Raw genomic sequence first — 23,345 nt, 5'->3', positions numbered from 1 at the left:
CATGGGGTGATGAAGAGTTGGATATGACTCAGTGACTGAACAATAACATCTTTCCACAGTCAAAACTATCTCAATGAGGGAATCATTATCTAGTTGCTAGACACCAAACATATTATTATTATTATTTATTGAATTTCTATACCGCCCTTCTCCCGAAGGACTCAGGGAGGTGAACAGAATAAGATTTCATATATATATATATGGCCTTCTTGGACCTCTTCAGCCAGACACACCCATATTTTATGACTCCTCCCTGTAGAGCTCAAATATTTATTTATTTTAATTCATAGGTATAAATGTGTGATATTTTTGCAATCAGGGTTTTTTTCTTATGTTGAAAGATGTTAAATGGCCATGGTGGGATGAAATCTCTATTCATCAATATTTGAGCTCTACAGGGAGGAGTCATAAAATATGGGTGTGTCTGGCTGAAGAGGTCCAAGAAGGCCGAAATAGTGCTATCCCAGTCTCCCATAAGTCTCAGAAGAAACAACATAAAATGTCTGACAGGCCTGAAAGCGATGAATAGAGATTTCATCCCACCATGGCCATTTTAACATCTTTCAACATAGGAAAAAAACCCTGATTGCAAAAATATAACACACACACACACACACACACACACACACACACACACACACACACACACCAGTGGTGGGATTCAAATTTTTTTACTACTAGTTCTGTGGGTGTGGCTTGGTGGGCGTGGCTTGGTGGGCATGGCAGGGGAAGGATACTGTAAAATCTCCATTCCCACCTCACTCCAGGGCAAGGATAGTGTAAAATCTCCATTCCCACCCCACTCCAGGGGAAGGTTACTGCAAGATCCCCATTTCCTCCTGATCAGCTGGGACTTGGGAGGCAGAGAATAGATGGGGGAGGGGCCAGTCAGAGGTGGTATTTACCGGTTCTCCAAACTACTCAAAATTTCTGCTACCGGTTCTCCAGAACTGGTTAGAATCTGCTGAATTCCACCTCTGATATACACATGTGACAGTGAGACCCAGAGCCCCATCAAAAGAGGATTAGTAAGACTATGTTTTAGATATTACATCCCCATCAGACAAATGAATCCAAAATGGCTAACTAGAAAGAGAACAAGTATGCATGAAAAAAGTGAATAAATGAATCTTCCATAATTCATCATATAGTCAGCAGCCTTCTTGGCTGCCCAACACCCTTTTTTTTTTAAATGACCCTGCAATCTCTTGCATCAGGATGGAGTTGGGGGTGACTGAACGGAGCTGAGCGTTTACTGGACGGTGTTCTGTCCCCGTCTCACACACGCACACAAACAGATAGTCAGGGGTTAAATAAAACTGGCAGACAACAAATTCTTTCGATAAGAGGCTTGGCAGCAACCCAGTAGCTGCTAGCCAAGAACTTTAGTCATAGAGGGAGGGGTTGTTCCTCCGACAGATAAACCCAAACAAGAACAGTTCAAGAATTGTCAAGTCCAGTCCATATTAAATCCAAGGCAGATAACGTTGCTTCAAAGATACAATGTGACTCGCTAGTAGTTTGTTTTGTCTGTCACAGAGTCTGAATGGCCACCTCACCCCCTTTTATCCCCTGTGGGGTGTGGTCCAGTGACTCAGCTTAATCTCTGGCACGCCTCCTCTTCTGCTGCGTGCGCCTGTCTCTCCGACACTGGCGTGGATCCAGCCAAGACTTATCTCCGTCACTGTTTGATTGCGAGGAGATACCTGGCTCCTGGCCAATCTCTTCTCCTATGGGAGACACCTGAGGCATTGCCAGAGAGGAGGGTCCTGGAGAGGGAGGCCTGGCCAACTCCTCTCCTTCATGTTTGGAGCCTTCTCTCTCCGATAACACAGGCTCAGGTAACGGAGCCACAACAGACGGATGCCCTTCCTGATGCCTATTCAGAGTTCACAGCAGATATTTCCTCTTTGCTCCCAGAGAAAGAAATATCTGCCGCTAGCCTAGGATCAAACTCACAGCCTCTTTATTGTGAGGTGAGAGTTCTATCTCTAGGCCACCATACCATGGGTGGGATTCAGCCAGTTCGGACAGGTTCAGGTGAACCGGATGCTAATTTTACATCTGGTTCACCAAACCAGTAGTTGCAAGGACTGTCTGGCCCCGCCCACCCTGCCCCTCCCCTCCCAGGAGTCTCCCTGCAGCCCATTTTGGAGCCCGTGCAGAAGCTCTGGGAGGGTGCAAAATGGACCTCCCGGAAGTCTGGAAATGGGCCTGTTTCCTGCCTCTGGAGGGCCTCTGGAGCCCAGGGGTGGCTGTTTTCATCCTCCCTGAGGGTTAGGGTTAGGGTTAGGAGGCTGAGTAGGCCACACTCACCCAGCAACCGGGCAGAGAACCAGTTGCTAAAATTTCTGAATCCCACCCTTGTGGCTTCTCAACACGGTATGTTCATAAAATTCTAAAGGCCTGCTTTGGGAACCTCAGGACTTCTTACATGGTTAAATACAGCCTAGCAATGATTACAGAGAAGAAACAGAGACAGAGAAAGGCTCAACTCTGCAGCGTTCTAGAAGCTTCCTCCGCTGCTATGCCTTCACGGATAGATTTGTCATACTTAAAACACACTTGCAAAAAGGACCAAGCTATGATTGCCTAATTAACATATGCAAATAGCTACGACTTGCATAAACAGCATTCCTAAGGGAATTTCTATTAGAAGGATGAACTGCATTGAGGGTGACAGTCTTTTTAGTGTCATTAGGGTAAATGAGGTGGTAATGGGCTGTGCCGATGATGGCAAAGTCAATAATTTATTTCTCCCTTCTCACTGGGGTAGCTTTTGCAAACAGCCAGGAATCTTAATTGAAATGTAAATGCATGATAAATGAGAAAGGAGGGCTGGTGAAAAAGTGAAACTGGGAAAATGAAGGAACAGGAACATTAAGGAAGGGTTTTAGGAAGGACGAGACAAGAGCGGCCAAAATTAAAAAAAAAGAAAAAAGAAAAAGAAAGAAAGGAAAAAAGAGGCCCAACTGAGAATTGGTTCAAAGTTTAGAATAGCTTAGCCTGATCTTGTAGATGTGTGGTGATAACTGAAGAAGGCTAGAATCCAAAAACAAGATCAAAAGCCTTGTGCGGTGAAATTCAGGAATGAGATATCGCAAACTCCCTCTGGACAGAGAGGTAGACATATGCAAGCGTTGACTGAGGAGAAGAATATGAGAGGGGAGACACGACGATTCAAAGCAAGTGAATCCGAGGTGTTTATTTATTTATTTAGCGTATGGCGATGTTACATTAGGCAGGCGACCACAATGCTAATGCATCTTGGCAGCCTTAGATTGCTAGCCCTGTTTGGTTCATAGAATAGAAAACATAGAATAGAGTTGGAAGGGACCTCGGAGGTCTTCAAGTCCAACCCCCTGCTCAAGCAGGAGATCCTATACCCGTGATGGCGAACCTATAGCATGGGTGCCATAGGTGGCACACAGAGCCATATCAGTGGCCACGAAAGCGTTGCCCTAGTTCCGGTGTTCCGGTGTCCCTAGTTCCGGTGGAACTGGAAGTCAGGAAACCAGCGGTTTCCAGCCTCCGAAGGGCCTCCAGGGGGGTGGGGAAGGCTGTTTTCGCCCTTCCCAGGCTCCTAGAAAGGCTCTGGTGCCTGGGAAGGGCGGAAAATGGGCCTACTGGGCCCACCATGCTATCGTGTGCCAAAAGCAGTGGGAGTGAGGGGGGGATCATGCGCGCATGCATGGGGGCGGGACACATTGAATTATGGATGTGGGATGTGCATGCATGACTTCCCCCACGTTTCCCCTGCTTTTGACACACTACGGCAAAAAGATTAGCTATCACTGTCCTATACCATTTCACACAAGTGGTTGTCCAGTCCAGATTACAGATTAACGGAGTTGGAAGAGATCTTGTAGGTTATCTAATCTAAACCCTCCACACACACAAGCAGGAGACCTTACACCATTTCTGACAAATGGCAGTCCAATCTCTTCTTGAAAGCCTCCAGTGATGAAGCTCCCGTAACTTCCAAAGGCAAGCTGTTGATTGTTCTCACTGTTAGAAAATTCTCTCAGGCTAGCTCTGGGAGTTAGGCTAACTCTGCCCACTGCCAGCAGTTCATTCCTGACTGGCTCAAGGTTGACTCAGCCTTCCATCCTTCCAAGGTTGGTAAAACGAAGACCCAGATTGTTGGGGGCAATATGCTGACTCTGTGAACCGCTTAGAGAGGGCTGTGAATGTCACTGCGTTTTTGTATTTACGAGATGAGCTCTTATTTTTGAACTTTCAGACATGCCGTAGCTTGCCAAGTTCTTATCTCTAAGCTAACTGCGCATGTCCACATTCCTTAACTTTCTTCTATCTTTCTTTGTTCTCCGGCCAAGAGAGGTGGCCGAGAAAGTTTTGCCAAGATGTAACTAATTAGCTAGTGAGATGTTTTATTTTCTTTATAACAAATAAATGAGTTTTTTTTTAGAAAACATATCTTCGGGTTTATTTTCCTAACGTATACTTCAAGGAAAGGTCACGATCCATTTCTCTAAATCAAGGTGCAATTACCCAAAAGCAGAATGGGATTAATTGCCACCCTGACAGTAAAGCACTGTGAAGTGGTATATGCTGGTATGTCTAAGTGCTATTGATAAAGTCAGAAGAAGAATAGAATAGAATTCTTTATTGGCCACGTGTGATTGGATACACAAGGAATTTGTCTTGGTGCATACTTTCTCGGTGTACATAAAAGAAAAGATACATTCGTCAAGAATCATAAGGTACAACACCTAATGAGAGTCATAAGGAACAAATAAGCAACCAAATCATATTAGGAAACAGTCAATATAAATCTTAAGGATACCAGCAACAAGGTTACAGTCATACAGTCATAAGTGGGAGAAGCACACTACAACAAGGAAAGGACCTATCTCTTTGCAAAAAATCAACAAACATCCAGCTCAGCTCCCAAGAAACTTTACTTTTTAAGCAAAAAAAAAAAAAATTAAGATCACTGAGCTAAAAAAGATTATACAGGTAATGAACATTTCAATCACAAAACCCTTCTTCTTTTTCTTCCTTTCATTCTATCCATGATTGCACGACAGCTTCATAACATCCGAAGTATTCATTACAAATGTCAATATAAAAGCACATTAACTAGATAAAGTGAATAAAAGAGAGAAAGTAAATAATGAGTCTTTTAGAGGAATTGAAAAATCCTGGCTGGGTTTATACAACCTGTTTAATTTGAGTTAACAGAACACAATGGTTTTTACACAATATGCTTTGTTTCTATCTTCTGCATTTTTAGAAGTACAGTATTTCTCATCTGAATTTTCAGTTCCAAGTGAAGAGAAAACTGTCAAAAATCCTAGGAACCAGCCTGGGTCTGAAGAAGTGAAGGAAATGCTTATCAAATTTTGCAGATGACATAAAACTGGAAGACAGACATCCTAGAAGACAGACAGAAATTTTCAGATGACTTTTTTTTTTTTTTAATTTGATTTATATGCCGCCCTTCTCCAAAGACTCAGGGCGGCTTACAATGTGCTCAGCAATAGCCTTGATAAATGGATAGAAAGAAAGGTAAAGGTAATAGAGCAAAGAATGAGGGATAATGATCTGGTAATTGAAAAGATCTTGAAATAGTAGTTGGCTAGACATTAAATATAAGCCAGCAGCATGATGTGGCTGCAGAGAAGTAACAAATTCAATTTTAGGCCTGGCCTTCATAAATATAATTTCCAAATCATGAGACACATGCTCCATTTGATTCTACTTTGGTCAGATTCCATCTTCAGTGCTATGTTCCATTCCAGAAACATCTAGGATGGTCAAGAAATTAGAAGATAAGGCCTGTGGAAAGAGCTTGAGGGAACTGGTCAAATTTTGCCTTGAGATAAGACTTATGGGAGCATCTTCAAATCTCTGAAGCAAGTGTAAGACCTGTTTTGTAACATTCTCCAAAATATTGGAACCTCATCTTGGAGAATAGAATAGAATAGAAGAGAATAGAAGAGAATAGAAGAGAATAGAAGAGAATAGAAGAGAAGAGAAGAGAAGAGAAGAGAAGAGAAGAGAAGAGAAGAGAAGAGAAGAGAAGAGAAGAGAAGAGAAGAGAAGAGAAGAGAATTCTTTATTGGCCAAGTGTGATTTGACACACAAGGAATTTGTCTTTGGTGCATATGCTCTAAGTGTACATAAAAAGACAAGATACATTCATCAAGAATCATAAGGTACAACATTTAATGATATTCATAGGTACAAATAAGCAATCAAATCATACTAGGAAACAAGCAATATAAATTGTAAGGATACAAGCAACAAAGTTACAGTCATGCAGTCATAAGTGGGAGGAGATGGGTGAGAGGATCGATGATAGATAAAAGAAGTGATATCTAATAGTAGAGCATGAACTTAACCCGGGAAAGCAGGAGAATGAATCTCAAAATTGTCTTGTCTTGATACTCTTCAGTATAAGAGGGAGGGGGGTGAGGAAACCCTGTTGTGCTTTCAATAATGTGTTATTATGGCCACCACCAGTAGAATTCTAGTATTGCTTGTGGTATCTGTTTCCTGACCTAGCTGAACTTGAAGCTCTGACACATGAGTTCTGGACATGTTCTAGCACAGAATGGAGAATCATCTTTGGGGATACTTTTATCCAAATTTCCCCACCAACCCAGTCAGTTGGGCTAGGTCACAGATGTCCAACTCACCATGTCATGTTGCCGTCACATGATGTATCATGATGTTTTTTTTTTCCTTTCGTGGAGCTGGGGTGGGTGTGGCCTGCATGTGATGCATCCTGTTGTGGCTCCGTTACCTGAGCCTGTGTCATCGGCAGGAGAGGACTCTGAGAGTGAAGGAGAGGAGTTGGCAAGGCCTCCCTCTCCAGGACCCTCCTCTCTGGCAATGCCTTCGGTGTCCGCCGAAGGGCAAGAGATAGGGCCGGGGCCAAGCACGTCCACGCAGCCACAGGTGGATAGTGATGAGGGTAATGAGTCTTGGCTGGATCCTTGGCAGCGTCGCAAAGATAAGCGCGTGCAACAGAAGAAAAGGCGTGCCAGAGATTAAGCTGAGTCACTGGACCACACCCCACAGGGTATAAAAGGGGGTGAGGTGGCCATTCAGACTCTGTGACGGACAAAACTAACTACCATCGAGTCACATTGCATCTCTGGAAACAACATTATCGGCCTTGGATTTATTTTACGAACTGGACAATTCTTGACTGTGTGTATTTTGTTTATTGAGTAAAAGTCCTTGGCAAGTAGCTACTGGGTTGCTGCCAAGCATCTTATTGGAAGAATTGGTTGTCTGCCAGTTTATTTAACCCCCGGCTGTCTGTTTGTGTGCGTGTGTGAGACGGGGACAGAACACATCCAACCTGCAGACCACCAGTGTGACACCCCTGGTCTATGGCCTCAATAGCCATATTTTGTTTTCAGGCCAATAAACTCTGACATTGTGGACTCCTTGGTTCTTGGTTGTTTGCTTGTAAGTATTTCATAATCCAATTAGATAACATGACTCATGTTGAGGATGTTACCTCCTAGTTGGATAATGAAACTTCTGAAAGCGAGAAACCAAGATCAGAGAGCATCAAGGATTCCACAGCTCAACCCTGAGCTGCTTTTCTATATGCTTTTCTATTGAAACTCTGACATTGTTTTCTCATATGTAAAAAGAATTCAAAGGGTGACGTGTTTAGGAGTCATAGTCCTGGGTACCCTTACTGGGTCAACTTTGACATTTCCTTTCAATATCCTGTCTAGGACTTCTTGTCCTGTCACTTCTCCAGCTTCTCAGGCTCCTTCCTGATGTTGCTGTCACTTGGCATGGCTACATCTGTCTGTCTGTCTGTCTGTCAATCATCTGAATCTTCATTGCTACTTATTCAAAAAGAGTCATTGAGGGGGTCTTTAGTGCTCTCTGAACTTGGTTGTTTTCTTGTAGATGTTTTGTTATCCAAACTAGATAATATCACCAGTCATCTTCTTTTAATGACACCATAATCCCTTATGGGGTGGAGTCTGGGCAACTGAATGGAGCTAGCAGAGTGTTTAATGGCCCGATGCCCTTCCTATCGCCAATGCGGAATTTTTTCCAGCAGATATATTCTTTGTGTGCCCAGAGAGAGAAATCTTTGCCTCTACTTAGGATCGAACTCACAAACTCCTGATTATGAGGCGAGAGCTCCACCTCTAGATGGTATTCAGCAGGTTCTGACCAGTTCTGGAGAACTGGTAGCAGAAATTTTGAGTAGTTTGGAGAAGTGATAAATACCACCTCTGAGTGGCCCCACCCCCATCTATTCTCTGCCTCCCGAGTCCCAGCTGATCAAGAGGAAATGGGGATTTTACAGTTTCCTTCACCTGCCACGCCCACCAAGCCACGCCCACCAAGCCATGCCACGCCCGCCAAGCCACGCCCACAGAACCGGTAGTAAAAAAATTTGAATCCACCAATGCACCGCACCACTACAAATAACATTGTCACTGCTGGTCTAGAATTGATAATGTTACTGTCAGCACTCCAAACTACATTCATTCCAGTGCTGACATAAGGAGGAGAAGAGGGGGCAGCTGGCAAGAGGACGCTTGACTTTTCACCTACTTATTTTCCCTGAAGATAATATCCCCTAGGAGATGGGATGGGAGGGGGGACATTCCTGGGAGCTGAAGTAGTAGATATGGGGAGAGTGATTTGGAAGATAACCAATGAGACACAGAGAATTGGGGAACGGAAAGGGAAGGTTTGGGGTCAGGAAGTCAGTGTTGGCTACGACGTAGTCGGGGACAGATTGTTGTGCTTAATAAATGAAAGATTTCATCAAAGTCTATTTGTTTGGAAATGCAATTTATTTGAGACGACACCGAAACCTGACAGTTATCTTGTTTGGGTAACGAAACATTTGAAAAAAAAAAACAAAACAAAAAAAAAATAACCAAGATCAGTGAGCACCAAAGACTTCTCATTTCAACTCTGAGCTACAAATATTCTCCTTTATTGGTATCATTTGTTATTGTTGGCTTGCTTCATATCCCGATTCAATCCATGGAGTAAATACGCTGTATTGTACAACTGCCAGATCTCCTCCCTACATTTACATGCCACATTCGAAGATAATTGAAGGTTTTATTGAATGAAAGATGCCGTAGGAAATAAAAATGGCATTAGAAACATAAAAACTCCTTTACAAAAAATACACACAATGAATAATACCAATTCCAATTCTTTGAGTCAATTGCCAAAGCTAAAAGAATATTTTTCTTTTTTAGCAAGTCTTCCTAAAATATTATTATTAAAGAGCCCCTTCAGAATTGCATGCAAAAGGCTGATGGTTTGTCTGGACTTTTGCCCGAGAAACCATCTTTCCTGAGTGTCGGGAAGTGCTTCCTCTTTTAGGAGCAAATTACTATTAGAAAAGAGGTTGGAAAACGAAATTCTGTTGTCAATGTATTGGGTATGCAAAATAGATTTATTGGCACGCCTCACTTCTCCAGTTGCTTTAGAGAGAATGGTTTGACTTCAACATAGCATCATAATCCTTTCATTTAGAGAAAGAATTTTTTCCGACATCTAGGAAAATTCTCTTTTCCAAACCCATATGGTTTATGGAGTTGTCAGGTTCCAAAAATCATTTATTTATTTATTATTTATTTATTTTGTCACATTTCTATGACGCCCAACTCCCAAGGGACTCTGGGCGGCTTACAACAGAGAATAAAACAATGCAACAATATCCCATACAAAAGTTAAAAGAAGACATTTAAAACGTTAAAACGTTAAAACACATACACTCCAATTTGTGGCCGGGTCTCGCAAGATCACTATAACAAGTTCAATGGGTCGGACCCTGAACTACTTGGGTCAGGTCCATGGTTGTCATGGAAGCCATGAACTCCTGAGCCCCATCTGAGGAATCGCCAAGTGACGGTAGGTTGAAGTTCCCCAGTACCATAAGCCTGGGGAACTCCACCGCCAACCTGGCTATTGCCTCTAGCAGCACAGGCAGGGCTGTTGTCACACAGCTGGGAGGCAGGTACATCAACAACAAGCCCAACTGAACCCTTGAGTCCAACCTCAAGAGGAGACCCTCACACCCAACAATCTCCGGAGCAGGGATCCTGCGAGGTCAAAGGCTCTTCCGGACAATAGCTGCCACTCCTCCTCATGAAGGACAAGTTGTGATTCTTCCCAACAGACTTCTTGATTGTTCCTCACCCAAAGACAGAATCTTGCCAAACTAAAGCAGACTACCACCCTCATAAAGCAATACACTCTGGGAACTATTAAGGAGGAACTGTCTTCACCCTCTTTCTCGTAGCTTCGGTTGGTTGTTATGTTGTTGATTTGAGTTCTAAGTTTGGCAATTTGGTTGCAGAAGATCAACCTATTCTCCAAAGCAGTGGTGAAATGTAAAATTTGTTACTACCAGTTCTGTGGGCGTGGCTTGGTGGGGGGTAATGTGACTGGGTGGGTGTGGCCAACTTTTTTTTTTAACTTTTAAAAAGTTGAAGAGGTTGTAGAAAAAATGCTTTTAAAAGCCTCTGACAATCCCAGCTGAGTCGCGCGATCATCAGAGGCTTTTTTTTTTTACTTTTAAAAGCATTTTTTTGGCCAAAGAGGTTGTAGAAAAAATGCTTTAAAAGTAAAAAAAAAAAAAAAAAAGCCTCTGATGATCAGGTGACTCAGCTGGGCAAGGGGAGGGGCAGGGATTATTGCTACCGGTTCTCCGAACCATCCACCACCATCGCTACCAGATTGGGCGATCCAATCTGAACCGGGAGCATTTCACCCCTGCTCCAAAGCACCTGAAGGCAGGACAAGAAACAATGGATGGAAATTGATCACGCAGAGAACCAACCTGGAACTAAAGAGAAATTTCCTGACAGTGAGAACAATTAATCGGTGGAACAGCTTGCCTCCAGAAATTGTGGGTCGCTGGCGGTGTCTACGGAGATTCTCAACCATCCAGGCCATGGTTGTCCAAAGGTGCTTTTTCAAATGGCAACTGGGCTCTCTTGGTTTTCCACTGAAGATTTTTAAGGGATTGGACAGCTATTTGTCTGTTTTGCCCCAGCTACGGACCCCAAAGAACACAGCATACACAAAGTTTAGTTTACTAAATTAAATAAGGGTTTTTTTAAAAAAAACAAAGGCTGTTAATTAACTTTCTTAACAGCCTACAAAAATCCAAAGAATAAATTATCATAATCTTACTATGATTAGCAGAAAGCCCAGAAGCAATTTGCAAAGAACGAAGATCAAGGCACGAAGGAGAGTGAACAAGTTGTTCCCTGCAAATTGCTTCAGTCGGCGTTCCTCCTTAAATAGGCTAAGGGAATGGCCAATTAGCCCTAAACCTTATTCTCGAGGAGACCTCCTCCTAAGGAGCCATTCCTGCCTTTTGGCAGCTCTGCGCGCCAGTGCATCAAGAAGAGGCTCCTCCTCTTCTTCCTCTTCACTTATGGGAGCTTCTGGAGGTTCTGAAGGCCCTGGCTGAATCCCCGCCTCTGGCACCACATCTTCTCCAGCCTCCTCACTGTCTGACTCGAATGCCAGCTGAACAGGCTGCTGGCGCAGGACCATACCATCCTCCTCGCTGTCTGAATCAGCCACCAGCTGCACAGGCTGTGTACGGGCCACAACACTGTCTGAAATAGTATAGGGCAGTGTTGACAAAACTTTTCAGCACCAAGTGCTGAAACAGGAGCATGTGCATGCCGGAAACCGGAAGAGCAGCCGGAAACAGGAGCGCATGCACATGCCAGGAAGCTGCTCTTCCGGTTTCCGGCGCGTGCATGCACACCAGCCACCTGGTCTTCTGGTTTTTGGTGTGCATGGCACCTGAGAAGACCAGTTGGCTGGTGCGTATGCATGGAATTAGAAGATCATTTCCCTGGCACACACATGTGCTCTGGGCAGTTGCTCTTCTGGTTTCTGCTGCTCCCATGTTGTGAAGACCAGCTGGCCGGTGCACTGGAACCCAGAAGAGCAACAGGCGATGGACTCACGTGCCCAGAGAGATGGCTCCATGTGCCACTTCTGCCACACGTGCCATAGGTTCACCATCATGGGTATAGGGCAGGGGTGGGTTCTAATTTTTTTTCTACCGGTTCTGTGGGCGTGGCTTATTTTGTGGGTGTGGCTTGGAGGTCATGTGACTAGGTGGGCGTGGCTAGCTGGTCAGAGTCATTTCTGGAAGGTCCTCACACTTAAGACCAGTCTTCGCACTTACGACCCAACTCATTTGTTTGCTTTTAACACTGATCAGCTGTAGGACGGTCCTTTGAAGCCCCACAGCAAGAGTTTAAACAGTTTTTTCCCCTCTAGTCATCAGGTGGGACTCAGGAGGCAGCAATAGATTGGGGGTGGGACCAAATAAAAGGTAAGAATAATGTGGGTGGGGGGTGGGAGGGCGGGGGGGAGAACCGGTTCGGTGATGTCATATCATCACCGCTACCGGCTTGGCCGAACCGGACCGAACTGGGAACCCACCACTGGTATAGGGTCTCCTGCTTGAAGGGACTCCAAGTCCCTTCCAACTCTTGTATTTCGGTTCTGTTTATATTCATTGTAAAGAAGAGGGTGACTCTATTCCTCGGTACAAATGACCTTTTGAAATTCTTCATCAAAATTGGACCCGGAGAGGAACTACCGTATTTTTCGGACTACAAGACGCACCCGAGTATAAGACGCACCGAGATTTCGAAAAGGTGAGTAAGAAAAAAAGGTTTTGCCTGCCCCCCCTCGACCCCCAGGAGCACTCTGCAGGCCTCCCAAACCCTCTGCGCATCCCGTTTTTGCGAAAAACCAGTCCATCTTTTGCAAAAATGGGACGAGCGGGGCAGGGCTTCGGGATGCCAAAAACAGCTGTATTCGGTGAATAAGATGCACCAACATTTCCACCCTCTTTTAGGGGGGTGGGGAAGTGCATCTTATACTCTGAAAAATACGGTAAGTGGACTAATTTTCTTCAAAAAGAAAGGGGAAATATTCCAGTGTTTTCTCAACAGCAGCCTTTCCTTCTTGAAATAAGAGAGACAGCCATTGTAAAAGATACAACACAGTGGTGAAATCTAAAATTTGTTACTACCGGTTCTGTGGGCATGGCTTGGTGGGGGGGGGGGTGTTTAATGTGACTGGGTGGGCGTGGCCAATTTTTTTTTAACTTTTAAAACCATTTTTTCTACAACCTCTTCAGCGAAGAGGTTGTAAAAAAAAATGCTTTCAAAAGGCTCTGGCGATCCCAGCTGAGGTTTTTTAAAAAGCCTCTGCCGATCAGGCAACTCAGCTTGGATCGTCAGAGGCATTTAAAAGAAAAAAGGGGTTTTTTTTCCTTTTAAAAGCCTTTGACGATCCCAGCTGAGCCGCACGATCATCAGAGCCTGTTTTGTTGTTTTTTTTTACTTTTAAAAGCATTTTTTGGCCGAAGAAGTTGTAGAAAAAATGCTTTTAAAAGTAAATAAAAAAAAAGCCTCTGATGATTGTGTGGCTCAGCTGGGTATGGGGGGCGGGCAGGGATTTTTGCTCCCGGTTCTCCGAACCACCCGCCTCCATCACTACCGGATTGAGCGATTCGGTCTGAACTGGGAGCATTTCACCCCTGATACAACAGTAGCACACCAAGTCCATGGCAGGAATTTCCTCTTGGTGTTTCTGCAATTCAATTGGGAAGCCAGGAACATTTATCCACGAAAGACTGAACACTCTCGGCCTCAGCACTGTCCAAAATTATAATAGTGGTGTCAGCAGCACATGTTGCCCCCGAGAAACTCTCCAAAATTCTGTTTCTTCTAAAAGAAATTTGAAAAAAACAATTCTATTTTACCAGACCAAATGAGAATCGAAAGAAGGGGGGGGGGAGAATGTTCGGGAGAAGTTTCCTGTCTGAATTTCCTTAAGCGAAATTAATTATAAGAAGAGATTTACCCATCAACTGTGAAATAGGCTTGGAATCACTTTTTAAAATAGGAAGAGTTCTTTTTCTTTTTTCCAGAAAAGAAAGTGCTATTTAAATTGTGTTTTGTGTTGACATAATTTCAGTAACAGAATAACAGAGTTGGAAGGGACCTTAGAGGTCTTCTAGTCTAACCCCCGTCTCAAGTAGGAAACCCTATACTATTTGAGACAATTAGCTGTCCAGTCTTTTCTTAAAATCCTCTAGCGTTGGAGTGCCCAAAACTTCTGGAGGCAAGTTGTTCCACTGATTAATTGTTCTAACTGTCAGGAATTTTCTCCTAGTTCTAGGTTGGTCTTCTTCTTGATTAGTTTCCATCCATTGCTTCTTGTCCTGTCTTCAGGTGCATTATTAATTATTATTAATTACTTATTATTTATTAATATACATTATAATAATAAGTAATGAGTAGTATTTACAATATGTAAGGAATAAGGGAACCACACATATCAATATGTATTAGTAAAACGGTTTTAAATATACAATGTATGTTAAATAATATAGTGATATAATAGTATGTATAATAAGTAAGGAGTAGTATATAAAATATGTAAGGAATAAGGGAACCAAAAATATAAATATGTGAATAGGTAGGGGAGGAAAATATAAATTGTGGATATATACCGATACGGAACTGTTGCAAAATGGAAATTTTAATGTTCTGTTGAAGCACCTGGTCTACCCGAATATGGGAAGGAGCATATTGTTTCCCTTTTGCCTTTCAGCTCCAATCCAAGAACCCTCAAGCATTCACGACAAACCATTTTATACCAAATTTATATTTGCTGATATAATATTAATATTAAATATTAATAATAAATATTATTTCTTTATCGGCAAATATATATATTTTTATACACACATATACACACACACACACATTATTAAGGTAATTATTGGAAATCCAAAGGCATGTTTGTATGCCTTAAATCTTCAGACGACCCAGTAAAAAAAATATTGCCTAAAACGTGTTTTAGGATACTAAAGGTGAAAAGATGTTGCTCCTACTGATGGAAACGGATGGATAAATTTCCCCCTAAATCGGATGGAGAATTCTGAACATCATTTTCTAGCATCATAGTGGATGGAACGTAAGAGCAGTGACATAAATGTTGTAGAACATGGGGATAGAACCAAGTGGGGATAGAACCAAGTCACCGTTAGTGACAGTTGGAGGGGGAAAAAAAACCAGCAAAAGAGAAGAAGGAATAAGAGGTCGGAGGGGAGAAAACAACAGGGAAAGGGTTAGAGAGAAAACTCAAAGCAACATAACAGAACTGGTAGGATGGATGGAAAACTCCGAAATACAGACTCACATTCACATAGAGGATGAGTAGCGATATCGTTAAGCCTATTTCCAACAGCACTTTATCATTCGTGTTGTGGCTTCCTGGGTTCATAGTTATGACCCCGATGGACTTATGAGAACAAGGGGTGTCTTGATTATCTTTCCTAAAGTATAATTGGGAGCGATGTGTTTCATAACCTTTCTTTTTTTATGGCATAATAAAACTCAGGCACCTGAGTTGGCACGGAGCTGGAAAGAACAGGTCTTATGGTCTGTTGTGTGGATGTTTGGGTGGTTTAGGGGTGGGGAATTTGTGGTGGGTGGGAGTGTGTTTGGGGATTGTTATGTGTGTTGGACCTGGTTTTTGGGTGTTAAGTGAACTTCGTTGTATGGGCATACTGTGTATACATGTACAATGACAATAAAATTATCATTATTATTATTTACACAAAAATGACTATACACAGCAAACAAGGTAACCATGCTGGGTTTCGTATCACAAATCTCTTCTTCTTCTTCTTCTTCTTCTTTCCTCCTCCTCCACCGCTTCCTCCTCCTCCTCCTCCTCCTCCTCCTCCTCCTCCTCCTCCTCTTCTTCTTCTTCTTCTTCTTCTTCTTCTTCTTCTTCTTCTTCTTCTTCTTCTTCTTCTTCTTCTTCTTCTTCTTCTTCTTCTTCTCCTTCTCCTTCTCCTTCTTCTTCTTCTTCTTTCCTCCTCCTCCACCGCTTCCTCCTCCTCCTCCTCCTCCTCCTCCTCCTCCTCCTCCTCCTCCTCCTCCTCTTCTTCTTCTTCTTATTATTATTATTATTATTATTATTATTATTATTATTATTATTATTATTATTATTATTATTATTTTCTTGGTTCGAATTTGTAATTTTTGCTTGATGAATAAAATGAATAAATAGCCCCTGAATTTGAGAAAGCAATGCCTCCCCCCCAAAAAAGAGAGAGAGAGCAATGTCCCATACCTTTGTAAAGAGGCTTTTTTTTTTTGCTCTCAGATAATAATAAGCATAACAAAGTTGGAAGAGACTTTAGAGGTCTTGTAGTCCAACCTCCTCTTCAGGCAGGAAACCCTGTATCATTTCAGAAAAATGTTGTCCAATCTCTTCTTAAAAACGCTCCAGTGCTGGAGCACTCACAACTTCTGGTGGCAAGTCATTCCACTGATTAACTGTTCTGGTGGGTAAAATGAGGACCCAGATTGTTGGGGGCAATACGCTGACTCTGTAAACCACTTAAAGAGGGCTGTAAAAGCACTGTGAAGCGGTATATAAGTCTAAGTGCTATTGCTATACTGAGCTAAACTACTGTGTGACGTTAATTAGTTCCATAATATAACGTATGAATGAAGCTACTCTGGTTTATAAATCACAGCTTATGCTTTGGGTTATAAAGGTAGTTTATGTAAAAGTATTGTGGAAGCACAACCAGTTGTGGCTTAATTAATTAATTAATTAATTAATATTAATTAATAATTTAATTAATAAATTAAACATTACTCAACTAACCATGACTTGATGTAATGTCAACAAATGCCATGATAATTCAAAGGCACTTCAAAGTTCAAGGGCAGAAGGAGAACAGGGGATTTATAGATTTTCTATTTGGGACTCATGGGAGAAAATGGTCCATCCAGTGGTGGTCTGCTGCCGGTTTGGACCAGTTCAGGCGAACCGGTAGTTCTGACAATCATCTGGCCCCACCCACCCACCCCTGCCCTATCCTGTCCTATATTTCCTGCTTTTTAGCTCATCTCAATTGTGCGGCACAGCTGATTTCCTCCCCCCTCACTGTTCTGCTTACCATTGATGACTTGGAAGGTAAGCAGCTGAGCTTCAAAATGCTCCATTTTCAGCGCTGTACGGAAGCGCCTTAGGCGCGCATGCACGCAAAGCGCACGCTCACCGAACCAGTTGTAAAACTGGTTGCAGCCAACCACTGGGTCCATCGATTAGAAAACTGGACAGAATACAGAATAATTCGGTTGGAAGGGACCTTGGAGGTGTTCTAATCCAACCCCCTGCTTGAGCAGGAGATCCTATATCCGTGATGGCGAAACTATGGCACGCGTGCCACAGGTGGCATGCGGAGCCATATCAGTGGGCACACGAGCGTTGCCCTAGCTCAGGTCCGGCACGCATGTGCGCGCTGGCCAGCTGATTTTCGGGCCTTCCAGGCCCACCAGAAGTCGGGAAACAGGCTGTTTCCGGCCTCCGGAGGGCCTCTGGGGGGATGGGGAAGGCCGTTTTCACCCTCCCCAGGCTTCTAGAAAGGCTCTGGAGCCTGGGGAGAGTGAAAAATGGGCCTTCCAGCCATTTCCAGCCTCCGGAGGGCCTCTGGAGGGTGGGGAAGGCCGTTTTTGCCCTCCCCAGGCTACTAGAAAGCCTCTGGAACCTAGGGAGGGTCGTCACGTACCAAAAGCAGGGTGTGTGTGTGGGGGGGACGCATTGAATTATGGGTGTGGGAATGCGTGCGTGACCCCCACCCCTGCGCTCCCCCTGCTTTTGGCACGCGACAACAAAAAGGTTAGCCATCACTGTCGTATATCATTCTGGACAAATGGCTGTCCAATCTATTCTTAAAATATCCAGTGATGGAGCACCCACAATCGTTCCACTGGTTAATTGTTCTCACTCTCAGGAACTTTCTCCGTGATTCTAAGTTGGATCTCTCCTTGACAAGTTTCCATCTGTTACTTCTTCTCCTGCCCTCAGGTGCTTTGGAGAATAGGTTGATCCCGTCTTATCTGCAATATCTCCTCAGATATTGAAAGACCTAGTTCCTTCTCTTGGTTAGACTAGACATATCCCTCAAAACCGGTATGTCCCACGCACAGCTGATCTTTTTCTCTTTCTTTAGGAAGAAGGAAAGAGCAAGTGATGTCATTCCTCTTCTGGCTCAGCCTTTGGTGCATTGTGAGAGAAGCCACTGTGACATCCTCTGTTTTGCTCAACTGTTCAGTTGCAAAGGTGAGTGAAAGGATGAGGAAGATGTTGCTTTTGCCAGATGAATTGGCCTACTGCAAATCGAAGCTAAGAATAGGGGGAAAGCAAGTTTCTCCTCCCTGAATTCATTTCACCAGGGGTGGGTTCTACTTAACTTTACTACCGGTTCGCATTGCATGCTCTTCTGTACATGTGCAGATCACCTATGATGACGTCCAGGTCAGTGGGCGGAGCCTCCCGCCGGTTTTACTACCGGTTCTTGCGAACCGGTCCGAACCGGGGACAACCCACCACTCCATTTCACCCTTGTTTAAGATGCCTTTTTATTGAATCTACTGGATGACAAACAATCAACTGTTTGCTTCCTTTTAGTGAAGACCAGTTTCATGATTCCAAAATTACATTGATATGGTAAGGTCTGACTTTTGAACTGTAGGGGTAGAAAAATACTGTCCCAATGTATGAAGTGTTCAGCAATGACTTTTCCCTTATCACCTTTAGAGCGCTCCATGGCATAGGACTAGTTATCTTCGAGACCGCCTGCTGCTACCGACGACCTCCCATCGACCGGTGCGCTCCCACAGAGAGGGCCTCCTCGGGGTGCCATCAGCCAAACAGTGCAGGCTGGTGACCCCCAGGAGGAGGGCCTTCTCTGTGGGGGCACCTACCCTCTGGAATCAGCTGCCCCCAGAGATAAGGAGAATCCAAGACCTCGGTGCCTTCCGCCGTGCCCTTAAAACCTTCTTTTTCCAGCAAGCCGGGCTGGCCTAACACTTTTTAAATGTTTTAATTGGTTTGTTACTGTTTTTAATTATGGGGCGAAATTTATATATATCTTTTAATGGTATTTTAATATTTGTAGTCTATGTTTTTACGTGGCTGTACACCGCCCTGAGTCCTTAGGGAGAAGGGCGGTATACAAATTCAAAAATAAATAAATAAATAAATAAATAAATAAACAAACAAACAAACAAACAAACAAACAAACAAATAAAAGGTTCATTAGCATTTCCCCCCAGCAAATATAAAATGCTGCAAAACAAGATATTATTACAATTTGTCTTGATTCTGGATCTTTAAAAATAAAAAATTGCTTTGTTCTTTGGATCAGTACTGCTTTAAAATGTGAAGATTAAAGTCTGTTTTATCCACATCAGTTTCTATTGTCTCATTTGACAATTTTTTTAAAAAAAATAGATTATCTATGCAAATGACTTTTTGGATAGTAATACTGAATACTGGTTCTTAACTAACCTGATTTCTGTTAATTATTAATATTTCATGTTTTGTTTGTACTTTGGTGATGTTCCTTGACGGAGAGATGAGTGGCATATAAAATTAATAAATGCATAAAATAAAATATTTTAAAAAATTATCTCTCCTTAGGTTTCTGAATGAAATCTGTGCAGTTTCTTTTTTTATTATTTACACCTTCCTTGTTTTGTTTTCTTGACTTATATTTTTTTTAAAAAAACTAAACTTTTTTTTTTTTAAAAAAATAGGCATACTGTAAATCAAATAGTTGCAGAGAGCGATTAAAACTTTGAGGGGGAAAATAATGGGGTAATTAATTAAGAACGTTTGCAGGAATTGGGTAGGTCTAATCTAAAGAAAAGAAGGACTAGGAGGGACATGATAGCAGTGTTACAATATTTAAGGGGCTCCTACAAAGGAAAGGGGGGGGTGTCAAACTATTTTCAAAAGCACCAGAAGAAAAAAAGAATGATGGATGGAAATTAATTGAATTATTTCAATTCAATTGAAATGAATTGAAATAATGCTTCTTTAAGAGAAGAAGCATAATTGAAATAATGCTTCTTTAAGAGAAGCAACCTAGAACTAAGGAAAAACTTCCTAACGGTGAGGACAATTAACCAATGGAACAGTTTGCCTTCAGAAGTTGTGGATGCTCCATCACTGAAGGTTTTCAAAAAGAGACTGGACAACCATGTGTCTTGAATAGTATAAGGCATTCATGGCTAACCTTTTTACCATCGCGTGCCAAAAGCATGGGGGGCGTGGGGGCATCATGCATATGCGTGCCCACACCCATAATTCAATGCACCCCGCCTCCCCGTGCATGCGCGCATGACCTTCTCCCCACACTCCCCACGCTTTTGGCATGCAATGGCACGGTGGGCCAGATAGTCCTGTTTTCCATCCTCCCCAGGCTCTAGAGGCTTTCTTGGAGCCTGGGGAGGGCGAAAAAAGCCTTCCCCACACCCCCGGAGGCCCTCCGAAGGCCGGGAACAGCCCATTTACCAACTTCCAGTGGGACCGGAAGGCCCGAAAATCAGCTGGCCAGCGCACGCATATGCACTGCAGCTGAGCTAGGGCAACGCTCGGGTGCCCACAGATACGGCGCCGCGTGCCACCTGTGGCACACGTGCCATAGGTTCGCCATCACGGGTATAGGGTCTCCTGCTTGAAGAGGTGGTTGGACATTAGAAGACCTCCAAGGTCCCTTCCAGCTCTATTATTCTATGTCAGAGGTCTTCAAACTTGGCAGCTTTAAGACTTGTGGATTTCAACTCCCAGAATTCTCCAGCCAGCTCAGCTATGCTATGCTATGCTATGCTATGCTATGCTATGCTACGCTACGCTAATCTGGGAGTTGAAATCCACATGTTATAATTCTCTCATTCAGCCATTCTTCATTGCCAACGAAATTTGATTTGTCTCTCTCTCTCCTTCCCTCTCCCTCTCTGTCTCCCTCCCTCCCTCCCTCTCTCTCTTTCTCCCTCCCTCTCTCTCCCCTTCTGTCTCTGTCTCTCCCTCCCTCTGTCTCTCTCCTTCTGTCTCTCTCCCTCCCTCCCTCCCTCCCTCCCTCTCTCTCTTTCTCCCTCCCTCCCTCTCTCCCCTTCTGCCTCTGTCTCTCCCTCCCTCTGTCTCTCTCCTTCTGTCTCTCTCCCTCCCTCCCTCCCCCTCTCTCTTTCTTTCTCCCTCCCTCCCTCCCTCTCCCCTTCTGCCTCTGTCTCTCCCTCCCTCTGTCTCTCTCCTTCTGTCTCTCTCCCTCCCTCCCTCCCTCTCTTTCTTTCTCCCTCCCTCCCTCTCTCTCCCCTTCTGTCTCTGTCTCTCCCTCCCTCTGTCTCTCTCCTTCTGTCTCTCTCCCTCCCTCCCTCCCTCCCTCTCTCTCTTTCTCCCTCCCTCCCTCTCTCTCCCCTTCTGTCTCTGTCTCTTCCTCCCTCTGTCTCTCTCCTTCTGTCTCTCTCCCTCCCTCCCTCCCTCCCTCCCTCTCTCTCCCCTTCTGTCTCTGTCTCTCCCTCCCTCTGTCTCTCTCCTTCTGTCTGTCTCCCTCCCTCCCTCCCTCTCTTTCTTTCTTTCTCTCTTTCTCTATCTCCCTCTCTCCCTTTAGGAAGGAGAGGACGTACACCTTCCTGCAGATGACGAGACTGATTTTGGGAAAAAGCAACATTTCAGAAGTGGCCTTTTCAACCAGAGCGAACTGAATGCCACCTTCTCCCCAACTTTTACCTGGAACGGTTCCCATTCTTTCGGCGCTGAATGTGACTGCATCATGGACCTGTTAGCCTGTTTGTTAAGAGATCGTGTTCTTGCCGGCTTCTTAGTTTTCATTTTCACCGTGGGCCTGCTGGGAAACCTAATCCTCTTCTTCTTCCTTCTCTTCCACTTCAAGAGAAATTTGTGGACCACCTGCATTTGGAATTTAGCTATTGGCAGCTTCGGGGTCCTTATCTTTTTGTGTAGCATTTGTCTGTTGGCGTTCAGTAACTATATTTGGGAGAACTCCAGCGATGCCCTGGTGAAGTTGCTCCTCCCCCTGGCGTACCTCTTTCTCGTCATGCAGGGTTATAACGCTCATTTTTTCATATCCATCGGGGTGGATTGGTGTTTTGACCTCCTTTCTCCAAGTTGGTACCGGTGCCACCTATCGACCTATCTGTCTTCTGCTACACCTTCCATGTTGTCTGTTCTTTTCTGGCCTCTCACTTGCCAGCTCTTATTCTTCTTCAACCTGAGGATCGACACTCACGTGATTGTCGTCGTCTCCCTCATGATTTTCATTCCAGTCATGGTCATCTCCTCTCAAACCCTGATTATGAGGATTTGGTGCAATCTGCACCAGCAAGGGAAAATCTCTCTAGAAATTGTCCTGGGAATCTTGTTTTCTCTGGTCACTTGGGGACCCATATACTTATTCCTTACTCCAAGTAACCATTTTGCTGTCGTCTCAGTATTAGCGTTTGTGCTCACGTCCGTCAGCAGCACCATCAATCCTGTGTTTTATATCCTTATTGGCAAAGTACTTCTTCCTGAGGCCAGAAGCAAAAGATTTCATTTCAGGAAGGACAAATCTGGTAAGCCACTGAGACTTTTATCATATTGGGCCACAAAAGAAGAAATGTAAGGAAGGGAATCCGATATTTGATGCGAGACTGTGTTTTGTTTGCTTGGTTCTCTTTTGTGAACAAACACAAGCAAGTCTATGCCGGATAATAAAATCTTAAGTGTTGAATCAATGCCCAATTGAATAAAGCTTATACCTTTAAACTGCTTCCTTTCATATCAGTGTTTCACTTATTTTAAAATGTTCCTGAAAGGTAAGAAGATTGGTTTTGTAAATGCTAAAGCTTCTAAAAATTGATCTCAAAGAGAGAGAGAGGGAGGGAGGAAGAGAAAAATCCCTTTCTCCACCTAACAAAGATGAAGCGTGAAAAACATCAGAAATTACTTAGGGGAAAACCAAAAAAAAGAAAAAAAGGATAAGAAAGTTCCAGAGTGTGAAAGTGGAAAAGAAAATACTATATGTGTATTTGTCAGTGTGGGGTAGGAGGGAACGGTTCAAATTGACAGTTCATAGCAGAACTTCAAATCAATTTAAAGCAGGGGTCTGCAACCTTAAACACTCAAAGAGCCATTTGGACCCATTTCCCACAGAAAAGAAAACACCGGGAGCCACAAAACCCTTCCCGTGCCTGACTATTTCTTGAGTGGCCACAAAACTAGGATATGTAGTTGAATTAAACGTTCTGTTTTCTTCTGAAATTTTTCTTTTCTTGCATTTATCCATGGTTGGCCTATCAGGGGTTGAAAAGCTCAATAAATCGTGTGCCGGCAGGTGTCGCACATTGGCGGTTGTGATGCATGTTTTGAGTGAGACGGAGCCACAGCAGAGGAGTGAAAGAGCCACATGCGGCTCCAGAGCTGCAGGTTGCTGACCCCTGGTTTAA

At 43.6% G+C, this 23,345-nt stretch overlaps 1 protein-coding gene across 1 annotated transcript; it reads left to right on the top strand.

Annotated features, from left to right (window-relative positions):
* Window positions 1-18,074: 18,074 nt before the first annotated feature.
* LOC117676515 (mas-related G protein-coupled receptor member A6-like) lies at window positions 18,075-22,669 on the top strand. Its single transcript, XM_034436026.3, has 2 exons — window positions 18,075-18,177; window positions 21,509-22,669. Exons 1-2 carry the CDS (start codon window positions 18,088-18,090, stop codon window positions 22,520-22,522), a joined length of 1,104 nt encoding a protein of 367 aa, XP_034291917.2. The 5' UTR covers window positions 18,075-18,087; the 3' UTR covers window positions 22,523-22,669.
* Window positions 22,670-23,345: the final 676 nt, after the last annotated feature.

This window comes from Pantherophis guttatus, chromosome 3 (assembly GCF_059756535.1).
Source record: "Pantherophis guttatus breed Tessera chromosome 3, ASM5975653v1, whole genome shotgun sequence".
Lineage (NCBI taxonomy): Eukaryota > Metazoa > Chordata > Lepidosauria > Squamata > Colubridae > Pantherophis > Pantherophis guttatus.
This window is presented reverse-complemented; position numbering and strand designations above follow the sequence as displayed.